This window comes from Rhamphochromis longiceps, linkage group LG3, assembly GCF_057381845.1.
Source record: "Rhamphochromis longiceps isolate RC_006_pf linkage group LG3, R_longiceps_female_GT1.1, whole genome shotgun sequence".
NCBI classification, from domain to species: Eukaryota; Metazoa; Chordata; class Actinopteri; order Cichliformes; family Cichlidae; genus Rhamphochromis; species Rhamphochromis longiceps.
Genome location: NC_140559.1, coordinates 17,350,173 through 17,375,379, shown reverse-complemented (window position 1 = coordinate 17,375,379; position 25,207 = coordinate 17,350,173). Strand labels below are relative to the sequence as shown.

The 25,207-nt window shown below is 39.0% G+C and overlaps 1 protein-coding gene, 1 long non-coding RNA gene and 1 pseudogene across 2 annotated transcripts in view; all 3 read left to right on the top strand.

The window, feature by feature from the left end:
• LOC146673215 (Fc receptor-like protein 4) overlaps positions 1–25,207 on the top strand; it is a 93,970-nt gene that overhangs the window by 6,703 nt on the left and 62,060 nt on the right. Inside the window, exons 6-7 of the mRNA XM_085401874.1 lie at positions 112–300; positions 463–549. Of these exons, the coding sequence (XP_085258000.1) occupies positions 112–300; positions 463–549 (276 nt within the window). The remainder of the gene's footprint in view (positions 1–111; positions 301–462; positions 550–25,207) is intronic.
• Positions 5,879–9,635, top strand: LOC146673219 (ICOS ligand-like; annotated as a pseudogene).
• Positions 15,905–19,977, top strand: LOC146673218 (uncharacterized). Its single transcript, XR_014910503.1, has 3 exons — positions 15,905–16,057; positions 16,336–16,674; positions 18,491–19,977. It is a non-coding gene; the product is annotated as an uncharacterized LOC146673218 (long non-coding RNA).

The following is a 25,207-nucleotide window of genomic DNA, read 5'->3' as shown; positions in this document are numbered from 1 at the left end:
TAATAACTGCTCCATGCACGAAAACCACACCTCCACCCACCATCACCACACCTCCACCCACCAGCTCACATTCACTCACTGCCACCAAATCTCCATCAATAACTGCTCAAGGCATTACATCCACACCTCCACCTACATTCACCTCTCCTCCTGGTTCCACCTCCAACACTCTACCTCCATCAAACTCTCATCCTCTTCTCTCTATGATGTTGGTCTCCTCTGTTGGATCATCCTGTGTTGTGGTTCTACTGGTGTTACTGGTTCTGCTGGTGAGACGATGTGCTCACAGGAAACCTGAAGGTGAGACTCGGACTCCTGATTGTTCGTGTTTGAGATTCTTCAGTAGAATAAAGGTCACATACATTATTATTATAGTTACAACTTTCCTAAATGCAACCTGTTTTTAGATATTTAATTTATATTATTTTTAATTTTGCATCATTTCAGCAGATCAAGAAGAAGCTGGAGAAGATGACATCATCACTTATGTCATGTACAGTTACATCCAATTATCAGATCCTCAACAACAGCCAATCAGAAAAAGCAAAGGTAGTACTGTGTTTCCATCAAAAGGGTTGAGGTTGACATTTAAAATTTTAAATATAATTGCAAAACTATGTGACGTGTTTCAAATGGCTGCTGAGTTGTTAGATTTGTTTCTAAAACAACTTTTTTGCAACTTTACAATTAAGGAACACTGCAAAGTAGGGGTGAGGATGTTTCAGAAATAGGGCGTTAGTAAGGAACTTTCTCTTTGATTTCTTTGTTGTAACACTAATTTATTGCTTCTTGGCAATAAATCTTATACTGTTGGAAAGTCTGTTTCTTCTCTTAAATGGCACAAGATTTGTAAGGAAAATTTGTGAGTTGAGCAGCAGAGTCAAGTATGTAGATTGTATGTGTTTGTGTTGTTCATGATGGCATGACTAGCACTCACAAGCTGATTCCACAAGTGTTCAGTGAGGTTGAGGTCAGGACTGCAGGCAGATCCTCCCATCTTCTCAGAAAGTTGTGCCTGTGAAAGTTCTTGAGAAGATAACTTTTTTGGTTTAGTGTGAAGCCAATTAAGTCACAGATTGAACAGACCGTAGACCTTTGTTTGTGTTTTCAGCCTCTCAGACATTTGAACCACTTTTAAACTTGCATGTAAAACCACAGCAGCTACTTCCTGTTGATGACCCCAGTTAGTGTGAACCAGGTTAAGGTTTAGACGTCTCACCACAAGATCTAATGATAGTGTTCGAGTCATGAGAACCCTGTTGCTTTGTGCTTTGTGGTATAGTGTGTGCATTTGCATTATTAGAATATAGCAGCCTTGTGGTCATCCACACTTGTTTTTCACAGAATGAGCTGTCAGTTATTTCTGGTCATTATGAGTTTCACAGCAGAGGTGTTAACATAGGAAAGCTGAAAAATGCTGCCGATTATAAAAATCGCTTAATCACCTAATCTTGTCAATTACTTTGCAGCTCTTGAATAATAATATATCAATGGTGTTGCTGTAGTTTCAGTAATTTTATATGCTTTATATTACAGAGACTGATACAACTGTGGTCTACCCAGCAGTGGGCTCTGACGATGTCAGTAATGGACAAACAACCATCAGGACAAGAAAGCTCAGGTACAGCTGGGCTGTTCACCCTGTTTACTGTCATTATGCTAGGCTAAGCTAAGAAAAGTTTAAATAAAGTAATCCATGAGAACCAAAAGTGCAGGCTGCAGATTGCTCTAAACGTATAACGATTTTTCTACTCTTGGGTTTGTATGATATCATCGATACCTAATATGGTCTCAGTGACATATGCTCCAGCCACCTGTTATTTCAACCTTTTATTAGTGATTGGCAGCAAGGTAGAAAGCATGGTAGAAAGTTGCCTTAAAGGGAGAGGAGCCAATACAGATTGTTTTAGACAGGATGAACTAAGGGGCTCCAACAAAGCTCAGTGTAAGCTAATGAAGTATTACCCTGAACTGTGAATCATGCAGAGGTACTCTAGTCAAGTCCAAGAATAAAAATAAAGAGCTGGAAATGAACACAGAACACAAATCTTCACAATCTGATTCAACAAAAATAAACTTGTACAGTGAAAACACAAGTTATAGTGCATGAACTTCAACAGCGTAGGGTTGCTTCAAATACAGGAAATGGTGCAACATATAATTGTGACTCTCCTTATAACCCTGCAGGTACATCAGGCAGGCAGCTGAAGTTGACGTGCAATAGAATAGTACCGACAATAGTGCAGGGTCTATTTTTGATTGAACCTGCAAGAAACAGTAGATTTTTTTTATTTGTTTCTCTAAAACTGCACAAAACAGTTCACCTACAAAGTAAAACCTCTGAGCTTGAGAGAAAAAAACAGAGCACTGTTTCTGTACCCAGAGAGCAAAAGGTTACTAGTCTTCAGTAGGATACGGTCAATAAATGTTTCACTAGGACTTTGAGATGAATTGAAACATATTAGCAAGATGTCTGACAGTCCAGTTGACTACTGAATAACTACAGAACATCTGTCATTACCGCTGGTTATCAGTAGACCATCCAGGTATATATTGTGCTAGATGTAGCTATACTTACTCTTGCTATAGTGAGAACACACGTATGCACTCAGTATTACATCATGAACAAACCACATCTCCCTCTGCATGAGTCTGTGAGGGTGCTGAGCAGCTCTTTCAGTCAAAGACTGAACCTCACTGACAAAGTAAAACAGGAATGAAGATCGACACAAACAACCATCAGAAACAGCAGCATAAATGAAGTAAGACATGAAACACTGAGAAGCAAGGCTGAGAAACTACAGACGGAACACAGAGGGAACTAATGACAAACAAAAAGTAAGAACTGAAGCTGAGAGAAAGGAACACTAAACCACACTAGAAGAAATCGTGTGATCAAAGTTAAAGGTCAGCACAGGTTTGTAGAAGCAGTTTAAAGTGTGAGCAGTGCGGACGCTCTGATTTGTATCTAAACTGGTTCCCAGTAAAGTCTGAACTGGGACTGTGTGTGATGCAGAGAGGTGGAGATTGGAGGTCTTGACTGAACTACAAAGCTTGTAATCATGTTTCCTGTTGTTTGAACTGTGTGTTTGTGTTCAGACTTTAAACCAGAGCCAGACGTCGTCTACTCTTCACTGAAGTAGTCCACCAGTCCAACCACTGACATCCAGCTGCTGGTCTCTAACTGGTCCCCCGAGCACCTCAGACCAGAGGACATCCACATGTTACAGATTTTATGTCTTTTTATCACTGAATTAGACTCTGATGCTGCAGAACTACTTAATGGAAATCAGTTACTTAATTTATTGGCATGCAGATGTTTTATGTCTTCAGTAACTTACAACAAGTATCCTGTTGTTGTTCCTTCCCCTTGGAAACATTTATATAGTCTCACTCAGTAATATAAGATTAAAACACAGACTTGAGTGTTGTAGTGTCTGATAAACTACAAATTCATGAACTCAGACTGGACTTCCTTCTGAATCACATTTCCTGAATGAGCACAGAGCTCAGTCCTGTTAAACTTTCAATGAAGCTTAAAGCCTCTTTGAGGTCAAAGTCATCATAGGTCAAAGGTCAAAGTCATCATCCAGTTCTCTAATTTGGAGAAGCAAAACTGTTTTGGGTAAAACAGTCCCACAGCTCATGGTCACAGGTTGGGTTGGGCAACCAGTTTTGCTTTGCCTCTTTTGTTCTAATGCAACATAAAATGATACAGACAGAGTATAACTGAGGTTTACTGAAAAACTAATCAGTTCCAGAAGGCAGATTTGGAAAAATAACTTTAAATCTGATCTCTGAGTTCAATAATATCAAACTTTTCATTCTAGTTAGTTCAACCCACTCTGTTGTATTACTGTGTATTTTCCTCTAGAGTTAACTACATATATGAATGCCTGCTGATAACTTAATGGATGTTCAACCATGTATGATCATAGTTCACTAATCATGAAGCAGGAATTATAGATTTTATTCTAAGCTGTGAACTTTTTTTATTCTAACTGTGAACAAACAACGTTTCTGAAATGGCAGCCACTTCACAAGCGCATGGCACAACACAGAAGAGCCACCTCCACAGGACAAGACTCAGCTGTCCATCTGGATCTAAAGGACAAACGTCACTCTTTCGAGGATGCCAATGTTCACATTTTGGACAGAGAGGACAGATGGTTTGAAAGAGGAGTGAAAGAAGCATCTATGTCCACTGTGAGCGACCATCTTTGAACAGAGGCGGGGGTTTACAACACCAACTTTCTGCCATCTATAATCCAGTTTTGAGTTCCCTCCCCAGACGCCTTAACACCCACTCACATCCTGGGCCATCTGACATCAGGACATCACATGGTAGGGTGGGGCCAGGTTTCACAATGAGCTCACCCGAAACCCTGGCTGATTGTGAGCTACACCCGTTTTCTCACCTTGGCTCATGTGATTAGGTAGAGGATCATCAGGGGGTCCTTTTGTCCCTCTTTGGGGGGAAACTCCCACTGGGTTTAAATCTGGGACTCTCCACCATTTGACCTTAGAACTGAAAAAGCTTCTCGGATGAGAGGTGAAACGTCATCAAGCAACTTAAAGAAGTCCTGTTGCTTATTTTTTCTAAGCTCCTTAGACTACGATGACCTGGATGACTGAGAACCTTCACAGACATAGACAAAATAGACTTAAGTAAACCAAAGGAACTTTGGAGTCTACATATCTGTCTCACCACATCTTAGTGGTTAATGCAGTTGTTCCAGTAAACAGAAACAAACACTTCCTCTCTGCTGAACTGCAGACACTGTATTTATTGAAGAGGCACAGCATCACTTTAGTGAGTCCTGCTCGCCTTATGACCAAAGAATCAATCCAGATGATCACAAAAATGGAATCAAATATCTATGATGATGTATTATTGGAGGCTGAGATGAGTTATCAGACATTATTGATTTTTTGGAGAAAATTCACAAAAATATTCAAATGTGTTCTCCTCCTCCAAAAGCAGTTTTTATTTTATTTTCTTCTCTCTAAAAAAAAGTGTGTGTGTAAGAAAGGTTTCCTGTGTGAGGTACTATATGTAAACTATGTAAAAATCCAACAGGTGGCAGCAGAGGAGCTTCAGTTTGACCAAGATGTCATTCTAGAAGATGAGGGCTGCTGGGAAAAATAGTGGTGGGGTTACTGTACCCCACCACTATAGAGGATGGTTGCTTTCAACTCAGAGGTGTGAAACTGAGATTTTTTCTAAGCCCGTTTAAAAAAGAAAACAAAAAAAGCCATTACAATCATCTAAGATGGATGACACAAACACACGTGTCAGTTGTGATATTTTAAATGATTTACCTAAAGCAGTGATACCCTGTAATTACTCTTTTTTATTAATATTCATTGTCATAATTTGTGAGACACAGGAAAAAAAAAACAGGCTTGAAGAAAAGCTTTGTCTAATCTCCATGCGCCAGCTTCAATTATCTTCTCAGCTTTATATATAGTATATATACCGATGACTTAAAAATAATATAAAATAATTTCCAAATCCAAATTGGTGAACAATAAATGAATGACAATAAAGCTTTTATCCAGTGTAATATAATCAGTCATATCCAACCAAATGACTGTTATTAAATATGTTTCTGCCATAAATCCAGATTGTTCCTCATTAATTTAATATAATTTAATATACGTCAGTCCTAATGTTAACCTAATGCAGAACCATTTCTGTATTTCCATTGGAGGACTCCGGTCCAGCCCACCATCTCTATCTCTCTCTCTAACTCATAAGTGTGGCGTTACAGACCTGTTCTCTCACTCAGGGACTTTCAGCTTTGTCTGAACCTCAGAGTTCATCTCATATAGTCTCTTCTGAATCTCAGATTCTGATTTTAAAACAGAAACAGAAATGTCTGTTGAAACTTCGTCACTCTGCTACAATTTCCTGTTTTTCAGCATCTTTGTCTTTGTCTCTGCAGGTGAGATTTACTGTGAGAAAGTGAAGGTTATATATTAATAATAATGTGTGTGAAAGTGACACAAGGTTAGACAGAGTCTGTGCGGATTTAACATCTGCAATCCAGCTGTGACAAAAAAGTGTAATGTGTGGATGGGCTCAAACTGTGCTCATGAATATTTTGTACTTGTAAAGTTGTGAACTGAGTTTTGTAACCTTGTAAACCAAAATATCTGAAAATGTTATGCTTGTGCATCTGTAGACTAGAATTTGGGTGTTTGTAAAAACAAACAAACAATTATTTACACAAGTTACAAATATTTTTTTTGTTAAGGTCTGGTTAGACATACAAAGCAAAAATCTACTCTGTGTTCCAAATTATTATGAAAATTATATTTTTCTGTGATTTTCCTAAAAAGTCGATTCAGTCAGCATAATTTTTGAGTCATCAACTATTCGAGTATAATTTAAATGTTACTGAACAAACCACACAATAAAAACAGTTCAAAAAAAAAAAACAAAAACCTTAGTATGCACTGCTCCAAATTAATAAGCACAGAGTTTTAAAACATTTTATAGGTTGTAGAGAATTGAAAATGGTCATTTGTTTAATTTGCAGTATTAATAGATCAATTTTTGCTGAAATCAAAAGCTATTTCCATCAAAAAACACCTTAACAGGTCAAGTTACATATTAACATAGCACCCCTTATTTGATAGCAGTTTCACATTTCTTGGATGTTCCATGGATGCAACATTCAAGTTTCAACTTGAATGTTTAATTATGTGGGGTACAGAAAAATAAATAAATTATAGACTATATTTTGTCAGGTTCCTGTTTCTGTTGACCCAGCGTTTTAAGTTTTAGTTTATTTGGATGTTGTTTATGTTTAAGTTCGTTAGATTAGCAAAGTTCATTTGGTTATTAGACTCCTTGTGTTTTCTGCCCCTGTATTCCTGGTTATTCAAGTCACGTTTCATGTTTTGTTTCGTCTGCATTTGGGTCCAGCTTTCACTCTACACACAGTCAGCCCCGCTGATTGTGACATATTTATACAAAACGTGTATTATTACATTTGAATCACATGTGTTCTTGAAGAAAATGTATCTAAATCTGCCACTAAGAGACTCACAGTGTCTTATAATGAGAGGCTGCTTTCTCTCACACATTATGTTCACTTATTATCAGCACATGTTGTTGTTCTGTGGAAGCTAACATCTTGTAGTTTCTGACACTTTGCATGTTTAGCATGAGGCTAAAATTCCCCCACAGTGGGTCACTGGTGACCTGCTGGATGTTCAGAGGTTCATTAAATCCAACATGACTAAAAACTCAAATGTGAAAGGAAATAAACAAAAATATTTAAAGTCAATCATTCTGATCATAATTGAACTTTGACCTTTAACCTCTCTGCTCTGTGTTGTTTCCTCTTTCAGAGCAGAAAACCATCACAGCTGAGTCTGGACAGAACGTCACTCTGACATGTCGAGCTCCAAACAACAACATCACAGCTGTACATTGGAGCAGAACTGACCTGAGAGATAAGTATATTCTTTTGTACCAGGATGGTCACTTGGTTACAGACGACCAGCATCCGTCTTTTAAGAACCGTGTGGATCTGCAAGACAGACAGATGAAGGATGGAGACGTGTCTTTGATTCTGAAAAATGTGACGATTAATGATGCTGCAAGATACAAGTGTCATGTCCTTGTGAATGGAACAGACTCATGGAAACTCGTCAGCATCATCAACCTGAGGGTTTCCCCAGGTGAGTGAGTGATGGTCCTACAGTCCAACGAGCATATTTAACTCTTTGAAGGATAATTTTACCATATTTATACAATATTAATATAATAATAAAATCACTTTAGTACATGAGGATGCAAATATTTTAATCTAAATTCTAATGTCAATGAACTTACTTATCATGACTCTGTCATGTAGCACACCTGCAATACAGGAGAAATTTCTGTTGTTTAAATGATTTAATTTGCATCAGCAACAAGTTACAAGTTTCAGCACTGGGCCTCTCTATGAAATCAGCCATCTGTCTGCACACAAAAGATGAGCCTGTGTAACTACAGGGCTCCAACAAACAATAGCCAAACATTATATTGATGTTTTCAAGTTTGTTTCGCTCTCTCTCTCTCTCTCTCGTTCTCTTCAGAAACCACGAACACTGAAGAAAACACAAAGTTTACAATGTAAATGTCTTTCATCTTATTAAAGTCTAACATGTTATTGCCCATAAACAGTGTTGAGCTAGCAGTACAGGAAAATGTTCAGGTGCTGAACATACAGCATCTGTAGCTCTGTATTCATGCTAGTTCTGACCCACAATGCCATAGTTGTGCTCTCAACTAAACTCTGGTCATGTGACCATTACAAACTCTACCTCAAACAAACTTTACAGCACTTTAAACCTTTAACAAACCCTTATTTCTTAATCACATTTTTTAGACAGGTTCTTAATCTGTTGTGGGAACTGCTGGCTTGTGTGTGGCTGGCTGCTGTGTGAGGAGTTTTTCACGCGCATGCTCACGTGTGTGTGAGCATGCGCATGAAAAACGCGGTGACTGAAAAGAATGTCACGGGTAGAGGCGGCGACCGGGAGCAGCGTTGTAACGGGCTACAGCCCATGCAGTGTGTTTTGAAATGTGCAGTACCGGTATTAAAGCCTCATGTCTTCAGTACTCCTGGGTGTCTCGGCTGATTTCTGTCTGCCTCACTACTCCACAAAAGTGATGGGAGTTAACCCCGAAGGAGGACAAAACTTCGGCCCTGGAGGAAGCATTTCCCCTTGGGTCTCCCGACCACGGTCAGGGGACCGACAGCGAGGAATGGTTAACAAATCAATGCTACATTTTTTTGTCTCAGGGACAGTTACCCCCTGGATTGGGCCAGATGCTGCTGCAGTCACACACACCAGTGTGACAGGAGTGTGAGAGAGATTAAAGAGAAAGAGACAACAGAACATGTTCAACTATGAAAACATTAAAATAGCTGCTGGATGTTCAAAGGTTCATTAAATTCAATCCAACATGACTAAAAACTCAAATGTCAAAGGAAATAAACAAAATATTTAAAGTCAATCATTCTGATCATAATTGTACTTTGACCTTTAACCTCTCTGCTCTGTGTTGTTTCCTCTTTCAGAGCAGAAAAACATCACAGCTGAGTCTGGACAGGACGTCACTCTGACATGTCGAGCTCCAAACAACAATATCAAATTTGTACATTGGAGCAAAGCTTACTTGACATCAGGCTATGTCTACTTGTACCAGGAAGGGCAATTTGTTCCACAAGGTCAGCATCCATCTTTTAAGAACCGGGTGGATCTGCAGGACAGACAGATGAAGGATGGAGACGTGTCTTTGATTCTGAACAATGTGACGATTAATGACACTGGAACATACGAGTGTCGTGTGTTCATGAAAGAAACGGGCTCTCGGGAGCTCATAATCATCATCTACCTGGTTGTTCCTCCAGGTGAGTGAGTAGAGTTGAGTGTGTGTGTGATCAGAGGTGAAGCTGCTTCCTGGTTGTTGATGTTTGTTTCTAAAGATGTTGTTGATGAGACTTTGTAGAAAGCAGCTGGTCTGAGTGATGTGATCAGAGTGCAGTAGATAATGTCTGACAGCAGTTTGAAGAGCAAATGGATTCTGTTCTGTTCTTCACTCATCACCTACCTGACAGCTGACACCTCACACCTGTTTCTCACCTGCAGGTCAGACAGGAGGAGACACAGAGGATGGAGGTAAGGATGAAGAAGGGAAGAAGGAAGAAGGGCAGAAGCATGAAGTGAAAAAGGAAGAAGGGAAGAAGGATGAAGTAAAAAATGAAGGAGGGAAGAAGGAAGAAGGAGAGAAGGATGAGAGAAATAAGGAAGAAGGAGAGAAGGATGAGGGAAATAAGGAAGAAGGGATGAAGCATGAAGTGAAAAAGGAAGAAGGAAAGAAGGATGAAATGAAGAAACCTGAAGTTAAAACAGAAAATGGCAGGAAGGGTGAAGGGGAGAAGGATGAATCTATTGCACTGCAAGCTTTACCTCTGCTTCTTGTTGCTGCTGTTAGTGTTTTTTTTCTCATCTAAAAAAACATCAAAAGAAAACCCCAAAAAACAACAGAAGCAGATAGGGCTGCACGATTTTGCATAAAATGAGAATCACGATTTTTTTGGCTTAGAATTGAGATCACGATTCTCTCACGATTTTCTTTTCCAATATAAATATTTATTGCACTTATTAACTGCACATCAACTTCGTAACAGTTGAGACTGAACATAAAAACAACAAATAAACATAAAAACAACAAATGTCTCACATTTTGTTGTTGCCGCAAAATGTTGTACTGCTTGAAATTCCGTCTCCACCGTTGCTCGACACTGCGTGTATAGAGCAGGTAGTGCAACAATAGAAAAATAGTTGCGGGACAGCACTGTGTAGCGTTTGTCTAGGCCTAGGGTGTTGATCATTTTCCTAAATCCCTCGTTTTGCACAGTGTTGATGGGAGCCATATCTTTGGTCAGGTGATAAGTAATGGCCTCCGTGATTTCTTTGTGCCTGCGGGAGTTCGACGGGTATAGGGAAGCGCTGTATAAGGTTCCCGTTATTGATGTTTGGGTGGTTGACCGGGACGGATTTTCTCCTGTCACTTTCTCGTCATCCCTGACGTGCTCTCCGTTGTTTTTTCCCTGCTAATTTTAGCATCACACGGCACAGCTTCTGTATCACGTGGTATAAGGCTCTTGTCATTTGTTGAGCAGGAAGAGTGAGCGCTTGTTTTCATGCAGATTACGTCCTGGATCAAAATGCGGTACAATCGTCGTCGTCTTTTTTTTTTTTTTTTAAATCGTTGTCATTTGGAAATGAGATCGCACATAAGTATGAATTGAGATCGCGATTTTCTAACGATTAATCGTGCAGCCCTAGTAGCAGAGTCAAAAACAATAAAAGGTTCTGTTCATCTGGTCTCATCCAAGTGACTTCTTCAGTCTCAGCTGACTGCAGGTTTCCCCAACATGGAAAAAAGAGCTTTGTTATCCAACCCTGGAACATCACCAAGTTATTAGTTCAGGTATGTGGATGACACCTGGGTGAAAGTCAAATCTCAGGATGTACCACTGATCACATGAACTTTGTGGACCAACACATCAAATTCACCAGGGAGGATATGAAATATCTCAGAGGGGTCAGGGGTCAAGAGCTGAACTCTGAGTCTCCTGCTGCTGATCCAAACTTTGTGTTGACACCAAAAGTGAAGAACATGCTGATCATCATCTTTAAACCTCACAGCAGAACTGTGGGTCAAATGATCTGAAGACACACAGAAATGAACTTTCCTCTGCTGCCTGACAGTGACTCTGAACTACAGTCTTCAGGATGTTCATGAACACAAAGTAAAACTGTGTTACAAACTAGGGCTGGGCGATATATCGAGTTTTTTAAAAATATCGATATATTTTCATACGAGATATAAGATGTGACAATATCGTTTATATCGATATAGTCTATGTTACGTTATAATTATACTTGTGGAGCCGCAGGTTTGCCTCTCTTTCGTCCACTTTTGTCTCTACGCAACGTTACTCGGCCTCGCCTCTCCTTCACTGAACACAACTCCCCCTCCCCCATAGCTTCACCTGCAGGCAATGACAAGATGAAAGCGGAAAATCTCCGTTAGCGAGTTACCGTGCGTGGGGCTGGATGGCGTCAACGTGTTAGCGAGCTAACCACGCTAACGACATGCAGCCAGGAGGGGCTGCACGGCCTAAAATCCTTTCCTTTTCTCAAAAATCGACAGTGCGCCTTATGTATGAATTCTGGTTGTGCTTACTGACCGCGAACCGATTTTATGTGGTACACAGCGCTCAGCAATCTGTCAAAAAATGTTTTAATATGACTTTGCTAAGCTACGGAGCTGCACCGCTTGATGGATTGTCGGAGAATTACGGCTACAGAGGAGGAGCCTCGCGGAGTGATACGTACTGTGTGTGTATAAGGACCACAAATGGCACCTGTTCAGAGACGTGGTGCAGCTGTGAAATCTGTCTCTTTGTTATTATGCTCAGCGTCTATTAGTTTACATTTTGACTGCACAATTGTGAGCTTTTTGTTATGCACAAAAACAACATTGTTTTCTTTTATTTATGGACCATGATTATTTAATATATGCTGATAATTTATTTTTGAGTAATATCTACGCTGTATGTAAATAAAAGTGCCCGTGTGACATCTGGGACACAGTGTGACTAAGAACTCTCTTTTTGTTCTTAACTTATGGCTTAAAAAAAAAAATCGAGATATATATCTTATATCGCCATCCAGCTAAAAAATATCGAGATATGAATTTTGGGTCATATCGCCCAGCCTTATTACAAACATGTATGAATTAGTGCTGTCAGCGTTAATCTCTTTAAAATGACGTTAATGCCATAACAGCATTAACGCAGCAAATCTCTGTTAGTGAGTTACCACCGGTCACCTGCACAGTGACAAAGTTTTATGTTAACCACGCTAACGAGCTAACTGCGCTAATGTGTTGATGCTGTGCAGCCCCACGCACGGGGTGATCCACGATAACTTGCTAATGGAGATTTGCCTGATGGCTCATGGTTCAGCTACAACTAAATGATTGACATTGAGGTTTTTATTGAGAATTAAAATTTTTTTTTGTGAAATTAAAATTTGATTCCAAAGAGACAAAGAAGTTTGGGTGATTCAAGTGTTTTGCACAGTACTGTGTGATTTTTCATAATATAACAACAAACATCACATGTGGTCAAAGTGTCTCCAGATCACAAACTTGCCTCAACTCTTCCAAACCATCCCAGCAGTTTATCAGTTACCGCGACAACAGGAAAAAGAAAAGCACCTAAATTTGCCCAGAGACCTTAATTAAGGTTCCAAGCATCTGCAAAGATAAACATCATATAAACAAAACATTCCAGCAGCTATAATCGACATCCTCAGATCTGATACATTAATTGTCCAGGAAACTCCTGTTTTTATAGCTTGGATCATTTTTGTTTTTTTTGTTTTTAAAAAATAACTATTCAGTTATTTCTTAGTGTTTATGGGTCTTTATTTTCTTATTCCTGATGTGAGTTCCTGTCATGGTACTTTATGCCTTTAGTTCTGTGCTCCCATTCAAGAGTCCTTTAGGTTTATGTGTGTATTTTGGGTTTGTGACTTAATTGTTAGTTGTTTGATTTTCTGTTAGAGCTGCATTGAGTTCTGCTTATCTGGTTTCCTGGAAGAGTTTCCTGTTGTTTAAGAGTCTTTGTTCCTGACCTGCAGTGGTTTTGTACTTTGAGAGTTCAGCTCTAAAGCTGCTCTTGAGTTAATTTTTTTCTCCTGAATCTTGCATTTAGGCTCCATCTCCTACCTAACAAACAATCTTTGATGAAATATTTAAGAGTGGATTAGTGAGACTTGAAATTAAATAAAATTTAAGATTATTTGACAATAATGATCACACTGATGATGTGACAGTTTCCTTCTGGTCCCTCCTCTGAGGTCAGAGCCTGGAAGATGTTATGTCATATATTATGCATTATGTACTGTGTGGAGTGGACAGGATAGAAAACCCAAAATGTAGACTCTCAGAATAATTCTGAACAGGCAGCTTTTTTGCCATTTTTTTAATGGGAAACATGTTGTTTACGAAGTGTTTTGATAACCATCTGCATGCATTCAGAGTTGTACATACCAAGGAGAGATGTATAGTGAAGATGTCAGATCTAACATTTTATAAACCTTTTAATATTCAAAGATCATCCTTTTCAGATGAGACATTGTACATTGTTCCTTCATTCACAATGTTTTGAAGACAAAATAAATGTCGTTTCTCAGAATGCCCTGATTTAATGGCTGGCCATTAATGGTCCCAATCACTTTGTGTCTGCTACCATTAATGGAGGTGCCATTTGAGCACATTGACATCAACATTTCTTCAATCAATGATGTTCTAGCTTCGTCAAGAGCTTTTATATAAAGCAGAAAGCCATTTTTCCAGGCAAAATGGGAGCATGCACAGTCTCTCAGGGGATGGATATTTGAAGGGATGACAAGATAACGAGAGGGAAGCTGCAAAAAGACATGTAAGACTGCATCTCTGCTGCTCCATTCAAAATTGGATGGGTACCATCTCTTCTAACAAGACCAGATTTGTCCCAGAAAGGTTCCCAATTTTCTATAAAGCCCACATCTTTTTTGGAGGACTAAATAAACATCTCAAACACTGAGAAGGAAAGTGCAGCAGGGACAGGTATAGAGGCCATCTTACTAATCAGTCAGCTATGAGCAAAACTATTCTAGCAGATCCCTAAAGACAAAGTGAGTGAATACCATGAATGTAGTTAGTGAGTGAATCAAAAGAGAATGTACCTGGCATAGAGCATGTGAAGATTAGACTAGGAAATAAGACATTATCTAAAAGTTTTAACTAAAGTGGAAAAGCATATGACCTACACAAAAACACCACTGTGTGTTGTAAGAGATACAGAAAGTGATACTCTACCACAGAGAGAGCAATCACCAAGTGACAGCACCACCCCAACCATACTAAGCCAAAATGTCTTGGTAAAGCATTAAGAGTTGTGCCCAGCTCGAGAAAAACAAACCCACTCCATAATCCCCCGTCCACAAAATTTTAGACTTGGCACAATGCAGTAAGTCAAGTACCGTTCTCCTGGAAACTACAAAACCCAGACTTTTCCATCAGATTAGAAGCACGGCTCGTTACGTCAGAGAGCACATCTTTGCTGTTTACTGGCGAAGTGCTTTACGTCACTGCATCTAATGCTTTCTATCTCACATGGCAATCTAAGGCTTTTAATGCAGCTGCTCAGCCATTTCTCCTCCTAGAACAATGGGTTTTATTTTATTTTCTTCTTCTCTCTTAAAAAGTGTGTGTAAGAAAGGTTTCCTGTGTGAGAGGTACTATATGTAAGCTATGTAAAGATCCAACAGGTGGCAGCAGAGGAGCCTCAGTTTCACCACCAAGATCGAACGTCATTCCAGATTATTAGGGCTGCTGGGTAGACAACGTTATACAGTGACAGAGTTGCTGGTCCGGTGTGATGGGTGGAGGCTGGTTGCCTTCCTTAGATTTTATAGGACTGCAAGATGCAGCTGGCTCCGTTATATTTCAGACCTGAAATGCAGACTTACACAAAGTGTCCTTAAAGCACTCCAAACATCTGTCATTATAGGAGGACAGCACTGATCCCTCAGGGCTCACTCACTGCAACATGTTCACAGTCTGATCACAGTTTTCTGTTCCACTCAGAGGTGAGAAACAGAGATTTTATCTAAACTAGAATTTTTAAAAAGCCATTACAATCATCTAACATGGATTATACAAAGGCACATGTCAGGTGTGATCATTGGATTTACCTAATGCAGGGATGTCATAGACTTATGCTTTTTATGATATTCTCTACTATGTTTGTGACACAAAAGTAAAAAAACGGCTTGAAGAAAATGGTAAATGGACTGGTTCTTAAATAGCCCTTTTCTGCTCTGAGCACTCAAAGTGTTTTGTCTAAAAAGCTTTGTCTAATCTACTTGCACCAACTTAAGTTATCATCTCAGCTTTCTATAAAGAGCTGATGATTCTTAAAGTAATAGAAAACAATTTCTGAATCCAAAGTGCTGAACAACCTTGAATGACACTAAAGCTTTTAACCTATTTGTTATAATCAGTCATGTCCAAAACCAATTGACTGTTATTAAATATGTTTCAGCCACAAAACCAGATAATTCCTCATTAATTTAAGAAAATAAGAGTCCTTATTTTGACCTCTTAGGTACAAATATTTTGGCATCATTATTTAAAGACTGGCTGCTCTCCAGTTTTCTTCATTTCTGCGTTTGCATTGGAGGACACTGGTCCAGCCCACCACTCTGTTCCTCCCTCTCTCTGACTCTTAAGTGTGGAGTTACAGACCTGTTCTCTCACTCAGGGGCTTTCAGCTTCATCTGAACCTCAAAGCTCATCTCATATAGTCTCATCTGAAGATCCGATTTGATTTGAAGCCCCGATTTTAATACAGAAAGAAAGACATGTCTGCTGGAACACTCTGGTCCACTTTGCTCTTTTTCAGCGTCCTCATGTTCGTCTCTGCAGGTAAGATTAACTGTTAGAAATTGTTTATCTCTGAGGTAAATAACTGAAGAGTATCAGCCTGTTTACATGGTAATAGACTTTGCATGTTTAGCATGAGGCTAAAATTCCCCCTCAGTGGGTCACTGGTGACCTGCTGGATGTTCAGAGGTTCATTAAATCCAACATGACTAAAAACTTAAATGTCAAAGGAAATAAACAAAATATTTAAAGTCAATCATTCTGATCACAATTGTACTTTGACCTTTAACCTCTCTGCTCTGTGTTGTTTCCTCTTTCAGAGCAGAAAAACATCACAGCTGAGTCTGGACAGGACGTCACTCTGACATGTTGAGCTCCAAACAACAACATCACAGCTGTATATTGGAGGAAAGCTGACCTGACAGATAAATATGTGATTTTGTATCAGGATGATCAGTTTGATCCAGCCAATCAGCATCCATCTTTCCAGAACCGGGTGGATCTGCAGGACAGACAGATGAAGGATGGAGACGTGTCTTTGATTCTGAACAATGTGACGATTAATGACACTGGAACATACGAGTGTCGTGTGTTCATGAAAGAAACACGCTCTCAGGAGCTCATAATCATCATCTACCTGACTGTTGTTGTTCCTCCAGGTGAGTGAGTAGAGTTGAGTGTGTGTGTGATCAGAGGTGAAGCTGCTTCCTGGGGCCCGTTCTTCGTACCTCGCTAAGTAAGTTAGCTGGATTAGATTGTTGACGATTTCGCGTGATCTTGGATCGTTCGGTTCCCCGAAGCTCATCCGGGACTTGCTGTCATAGCAACAGAGCCGTAAGCGTAAACCTGCTCGGGAGCAGGTTTACTTTATGTAAACAGGATTAGATCGCGGCCACGCAGGTATGTCCGCTTCATTTATACGAAAGCAACAGCGATATTCCACCACTGTTTCACCATAAATAAATAACATCAATGTAACTAAAGATAATGCAGCACTTGATCCTTTTATTGATGTCACACAGATACATACAGGTCATTTCCTAAAAAAGGGAAATGTACTATTAACATTCTATTACATGTATGTGATTATTACAGATGTAATTCATATTTTAGAGTACTAATTGTAAATTACTTCGTGTAATCAAGATGAGAGACCACGGCTATAAAAGCGAAGGTGGATTTGGGAAGCCTGTCGCAGCCATGTCCTGTCCGTATACGCGAGCCACCCATTGCGGAAGGTGCAAGATTGATAAGGAGAGTTTTCAGAATCCAGCGTATATTGCGGGACAGACAGGATCCTTTAGCTCAGCGCGACAGTGTGCTCATAGAGAGATATCGATTTTCCCCTGAGGGTATTATTCACTTAACCAACTTGTTGACGAGGGGGTGCAGGACCACCACCTGTCTTTTTTTTTGCTCTGCCCTTTTCTTGGTTGCTGTTATGAACAAACTAACAGAGTATTACAGGGTCTCTTTCCAAGAGACGAAAAGCAATATAAGTGATAAATATTACCATTCTATAGAATATTCTTATATTTCACTTTTACTTGTTCCCATGTTCTTGTGGGTCCTGTTGTGGCTCTAATGTGAAAGGGGATATAATATAACATATTATAATATAATATAATGCCATATGATATTGGACAATATAGTGTCATATGATAGATCTACCCTACCGCCTACTGGTGTTGGCCAGAGGGGCCGATGGCGCGATATGGCAGCCTCGCTTCTGTCAGTCTGCCCCAGGGCAGCTGTGGCTACAACCGTAGCTGCTTCCACCAGTGTGTGAATGTGAGAGTGACTGAATAGTGGTATCGTAAAGCGCTTTGGGTGCCTTGGAAAGCGCTATATAAACCCAATCCATTATTATTATTATTATTATTATTATTAAATTACTTACGAGTTTAATTTGTCAGCAACTTTCTGCCAGCCCTCTCTCCTTGCTTTTGCAGCCTTTGCAGTGTTCCCTTGCGTTTTAATTAAACTCTGAAACTCCTGAAATCCCTCACTCATGAGTTCTTGCTCTGCTGCCGGAAAATACCGAGCGCGCTCCTTCGACATTTTCGCCGACCAATCAGCAGGTTGCCGATCAATGTTTCTACTATCGATGCGTAGCCCCTTTTACGACACCCAGTGATGTCACATTACTGCGTCCAGCTGTATTAATCGTCAACAGCAGGTGTGTTCGGGGAACCGGATTAGCGAGCTCACGGTTAGCGCGATGGTTTGGTCTTGGATGTGTCATTTGATCTTGGATGTAGTGAGCGACATACGAAGAACGGGCCCCTGGTTGTTGATGTTTGTTTCTAAAGATGTTGTTGATGAGACTTTGTAGAAAGCAGCTGGTCTGAGTGATGTGATCAGAGTGCAGTAGATAATGTCTGACAGCAGTTTGAAGAGGAAATGGATTCTCTTCTGTTCTTCACTCATCACCTACCTGACAGCTGACACCTCACACCTGTTTCTCACCTGCAGGTCAGACAAGACGACAAGAGAAGGATGAAGACAACAAAGATGGAGGGAAGACGAATGGAGTAAAGAAGGAGGATTTACCTGTTGTATTGATGTGCTTCGTGTTGCTGCTGTTATTGCTTTCTTGATCTACAGAAAATATAGAAAAGGCTCAGTATTCTGTTGGACATCAGCCCATTTCAGACGTCTCAGGGCTTTGTACAGATAACTATGAGACTCCTGCTGCTATTTCAAACCATTAGTGTCAACTTTCAGTTTCAGATAAAACCTTTTAATAACCATTATCAGATGGCCTGGCACCCTGTCCTGCTGTACGAAACCTCACACTCAGTGACAGCTGCTATCAGCTCCACCCATGTCAAACTAGAAGGAAGGAAATTTACTTCTTCACAAATAGTTGGTTTAGAAACAAGATCCAGCTTTTACAAAAACATCCAGATAATCCTCACAGAGTTGTTTATGAAAGCATGTGTAAGTGAGCAGATTAATAACTTGTTACTTGTTTGATTGAGCTTTAGAAAGTGATTATTACAATTTATTTATTGTTTCATTGTTTGTTTACATTTATGGTAGATGGTTATTAGGAAGCTTTACCATACTTAATTTTTCATTTCTCTGTTTGTCATCAAACCTGTTCAGACTGTGTTAGTGTCTGTCTGAGCTCTCTATCAGCGACTCTATGATCCACAGTGTTTGTTCCTCTTCAATAATTTATCACAGGATTGATTAACACCATTTAAAACAGTATTACAAACGAAACCTTACATTAAATTAGTGTTACAGTACAGCTTATTTTCACTGTGCAAGAATTCAATGTACAAGATTTTACACTTTTTTGTAAAATACTCTACACGTGTGAGTATATTTGTTTCATTTTCCTGTTCAGCAGCTGTTTGTAAGATCAAAGTTGTTCTGTGAGGATTGAACCACAAAAACTGATGCTCATGTTGAGATCAGCTATTACAGAATAATTACAGTCACTGACTAAACCAACTGACAACACATAGGAATTATAGGGACTCAATAATCGAAGTGTGAAGGATGCACTGATCTGCTCAAACACATTTTGTTACGTAAAATTAAGTAGAGCTCTTTCCCGTTGGCATGTAGTGTTTTTGGGTCTTGTCCTTCATATTATTTTTTTTTCCTCAGATATTTTTATTAAATTTTCTGCATCCATTTTAACAAAAGATAAATTGAACAATATGCCGTTTTCTTTTTGAAGAACATAAAACAATATGAAACACACACTCCCACCTCATAATTATAGGAGTACCAGTGGGTGTAGAAAAAGAAAAGAGTGGCTGAGTGGTCAGCTTAGTTGTAGAGATAAGTCAAATCTGTAAGAGAAAAGAAATATGTATAAAGTAGGTAAGTAAATGCCATCATAAAGCGCAGGCACAATAGAGTTTGTATACTTAAACATAAGATAAAATAAAATAGAATAAAGTCTGAGCTGGCTAATTGGGAGCGTTGCGGGACCGCAAAGTCTGAACATAGTCAAAACAGGGTTGCCAGATCTTAAAAAATTTGGCCATAGACCCACGCAGGGTGAATTTAATCTTTTCGAGTTTGCTAAAATGCAAAGCGTCACTGATCCAGATTTCCCAGGATGGGGGAGAAGGGGACTTCCAACATAACAATATTCTGCGTCTTGACAATAAGGTGAGAAATGCTACCAAATCCGCTTGGGGCGTCGGCAAGACAACTGTATCAGGAAGAACCCCAAACAAAGCAGTTAAGGGCACAGGTTGGAGGGGCAGCTGGATGATCTTTGATAAAGTCAGAAAAATATTAATCCAGTATTGTTTGAGGGATGGACATGACCAAAACATATGTATTCGAGAGGAAGGTGTTTGATGACAACAGTCGCAATCAGGGCTAAGGTTGGGGTATATTTGAGCTAGTCTGGTTTTAGTCCAGTGTACACGATGCAAAATCTTACATTGAATCAGCCCGTGTTTGGCACATAATGAGGAGCCATGGACCCGGTAAAGAATTTTATCCCAAGAGTCATCCTAAATCACACACCCCAAATCCTGCTCCCATGCCATTTTAATAGCCGAGGTTGAGGAGTTGCCAAAGGAACATATTCTCCCATACAGACAAGAGATCAGGCCCTGTGATGAAGGGGGGGGGGGGGGGGGGGGGGGGGATAGAAGGTTATCAAAGTCATGACAAGGAGGTCTAGATGGGAAATGGGAGGATTTCTCCTTAACCCTAGAACACTATCGCTGGGTGATTTACACCCGAGCAAATACATTTACATGATTTCTCTCTCCTGCAGCTGTTTGCGTGTCGAGGAGCCTGTGCCTTCACCAGGGAAGTCTCAAATGTCCCAGGAATGGGTGGACCAAAGACCAGCTCTCCAGAGTCATTATTTTGTTTTAGGAGGGTTTTTTTTTTCATTTTGTTAGACATGGCACAGTTGAAAGTAAAAGAAGACCACTCTAATTTGTCATGTGTTGTCATATTTTGATATATTTGATTACTTACTTACATACCACAGCTATGCAGATGACACACAAATATATATCACAATGTCACCAGGAGACCGAGGCCCTGTACAGGCTCTTGGTAAATGCATTGAGGAAATTAATGACTGGTTGTGCCACAATTTTCTCCAACTAAACAAAAACAAAACTGAAGTAATAGTCTTTGGCGTCAAAGAAAAACGATTACAGGTCACCAGAGAACTTCAATCTATACATCTAAAAACCACAAACCAGGCGAGAAATTTGGGTGTAGTGATGGATGCAGACCTAAACTTAGAAAAACACATTAAGACAATAACAAAATCAGCTTACTATCACCTCAAGAATATTTCAAGGATAAAAGATCTGATGTCTCAACAGGACCTGGAAAAACTAGTCCATGCATTCATCTTTAGTAGGCTTGATTACTGTAACAGCATCTTTACAGGTCTACCTAAAAAATCAGTCAGACAACTACAGCTCATTCAGAACTCTGCTGCTCGAGTCCTCACTAAGACCAAAAAAGTGGACCACATCAGTCCAGCTCTGAGGTCTTTACACTGGCTGCCTGTCCGTCAGAGGATAGACTTTAAAGTCCTGATGCTGGTCTATAAAGCTCTTAATGGTTTAGGACCAAAATACATCAGTGACCTCCTGACCCAGTATGAACCTTCCAGATCCCTCAGGTCATCTGGATCTGGTCTTTTATCAGTTCCCAGAGTCAGAACCAGACACGGAGAAGCTGCATTCAGCTTTTATGCTCCTTATATCTGGAACAAACTCCCAGAAAGCCTCAGATCAGCTGAAACACTCAGTTTATTTAAATCCAGGTTGAAGACTCACCTGTTCTCAGCTGCATTTGAATAAAGCACCAAATCCACACTTTTAAGCTTAAATTTCAAAACTTACACTAACTACTGATTTTATCTACTGTTCTGATTTTATCTGTTTTGATTTTACATACTGTTTTGTTTGTTTGTTTGTTTGTTTGTTAAGTGGGTTTAGAGCTCTGGGTAGTTCCCCAGCTGGGTCTAGACTGGGTCTAGAGAGTATTTTAAATTCAGGGAATTTAAAATAGAAAGTAGCTCGTCCACAGAAGGACTGGTAGCTCCCCTTACGATAAGGGTTCATATCGCGCGAACAGGTGTGAAATGTGTGTGTTTAGTTAGTTTGTTTGTTTGCTTGTTTTAATCAATTTTAAATCATGCTTTTTATTTGTTTTTGTTTCCAATGTCTCTGTAAAGCACTTTGAATCACCTTGTTGTTGAATTGTTCAGTTCAGTTCAGTTCAGTTCATTTTTATTTCAAACATTTCAAACATGTGCCTTCACAATCATTACAAAATATCATTCCATTATTTGTTTGAAAAGGAGTAGGCAGAAGTATTTACTTATTTGTCCCTACCCCCTCAAGTTTTACCTCTCATTCATTAAATTTTTTTTGTCTTAAATTAAACAAACAACATATGAAACATATGAAACATATGAAGTAAAACAAAACATAACATACATAAATCAAAAACAAGAAATTAGCAAGCCCCACCACAGTATAGTTTCTTTCATATGAAAAATACAGAATGTGTATATTTGCAGATACACAAGTTATGGAAAAACAAACAAACCAAAACAAAAAAACCAAAAAAGAACCGCAACACCATTACCAGCAACATTACCGTCCTGGGTTAAACCCGTTTTCTTCATTCTTATACTTATTTAAAATTAGGTTTTTATATTTTACTTTAAACTGTTTTATGTTTTTACTGTCTTTTATTTCTTCTGTTAGACTGTTCCATAATTTAACTCCTGCAATTGAGATTGACATAGTTCTTAAAATTGTTCTAGCACTTTGTATTTTTAAATTCCATTTCCCTCTTAAGTTATAGCCACCTTCTCTTTCTATGAACAATTTACAGATTTCTTTGGGAAGCAATTTATTTCTTACTTTATACATTATCTGCGCTGTTTTAAGCTTCACCAAGTCTTGGAATTTAATAGCTTGCATTTTGACAAAGAGTGCATTTGTATGGTCCCTGTACCCTACATTATTTATTAATCTAATGGCCCTTTTCTGTATTATAGTTATTGTTTGTGTGTTACTTTTGTATGTGTTTCCCCAGACCTCTACACAGTAGCTCATATATGGCAGTAGTAAAGCACAGTATAAAATGTGCAGTGCTTTCTGATCCAACATATGCTTTGCTTTCCCCAGGACGGCAATGCCCCGTGCCAATTTCCCCCGAACATAAGTAATGTGTGGCTTCCAACAGAGCTTGTGGTCGATGATCACCCCAAGAAATTTTATTTCATTTACTCTTTCTAAATATACATTGTCAACACATATTTCTACTTCGATGTTTTTCTTTTGGTTTCCAAACAACATAAATTTGGTTTTATCTAGATTCAATGATAATTTATTTATATCAAACCACTTCTTTAATATCGTTAATTCCTGTGTGATCATTTCCAAAACCTGTGGCAATTCCACACCTGAACACAGTATATTTGTGTCATCTACAAATATCACAAACTTTAAAATCTCCGATACTCTGCAGATATCATTTAAGTACATAATAAACATTTTTGGACCCAGTACTGAACCTTGAGGTACTCCACAAGCTATATCCATCAAATTAGATTTATATTCATTTATTTGTACATATTGTTGCCTATTCCCTACATAGCTTTTTAACCATTCCAAAACCACTCCCCTAAACCCGTACTTTTCCAGTTTTTTTAATAGAATTTCATGATTAACAGTATCAAACGCCTTCTTTAGATCTAAGAAAACTCCGAGCGCATACCTCTTATTATCCATACATTCCGTTATCTTTTCCATTAAATCTATCAGTGCCAAAGCTGTTGATCTGTTGTTTCTGAACCAATTGTGCTATACAAATAAATTTGCCTTGCCTTGCCTTACTTTTTATTGGTTATATTATATCGGGTAAAAATCACCCGGCATTAGTGATTGTGTTACTATTTATAGCGATAGTGTTCTAGGGTTAACAAAACTCGGGATTTGTAAGTAGCGAAAAAAGTGACTTTTTGGAAGGCCAAATTTCAATGAGAGCTGTTCAAAGGAGGCAAATGTATTCTGAATATACAGATCAGAAAAAGACCTGATACCCAAGGAGGCCCACAAATAAAAAGCATCATCAACTAAAGAAGGCTGAAAAGAGGGATTTTTCAAAATGGGTGACTGAAGGAAAAAAAGGTCAACTTAAAATAACGACGAAATTGATACCATATTTTCAAGGTAACTTTGACAATAGAGTTATTATAAAAACCTGCACTCGGAGGCTGCTTTTGGGCATAAATCAGGGCTGGTAAAGAGGATAAGGCACAAGAAGAAATCTCCAAGCTCAGCCACACCGGGGCTGTCCTTCATATTATTCACCTAATTTCCTTCGGGATGAAAAAAGTATTCTGATTCTGATTTAGATTAAGTATTCTGGGCAGTAAACTCACTACTTTCTGTAGTTTCAGAGTCAGATATTAATTTCTCTAATTCTGCATCACAAAGCTTATTACATATTTGTTGCTGTGAATATTAATATTGTTATTGGTATTGTAATGTTCTTCATCATGGTTGTTTTTCCATGCTTTTTCATTTCCGCGTATAAATATTGAATGTTTTGGTAAAGTTCATCATGAGCAACAACAAATCATTTCACAAAATAAAACTGGAAAAATGTCCATTACGCACAGACCCTTGATTAAACTTTTTGATAAAACTTTATCAAAAATCACATGCTCAGCAGCCTTAATCATTGAATGTAATCTCCCTCTTGTTTTCTAAACTCTGTTCCTGCTTTATGCAATCCAAACTGTGTGTGTGTGTGTGTGTGTGTGTGTGTGTGTGTGTGTGTGTGTGTGTGTGTGTGTGTGTGTGTGTGTGTGTGTGTGTGGTGACAGAGCTGAGCTGTTGAGTTCCAAAAATGTCTACATGTTAAAGATTAGACTTATTATTAAATATGATAAATTCATGGCAGGGATTAGAAGTGTGAGTTGGAAGGACCACAGGGTCACATCACATTCCATCACCCACATGGTGCATTTACAAGTATGTAAAAGATATATCTCCAAGAGATATAAAACTAGAAATTACAAATAAATGATGTGATACTGGGTAAGATGGGGAAAAAAGTAAACCACAGAGAAGATTCAATGATGCAGTAAAGGAGGACTTTACATTATTACAAAGAAATATTATATAGAAATATTTCTCACTGCTAGTGATGTACTGC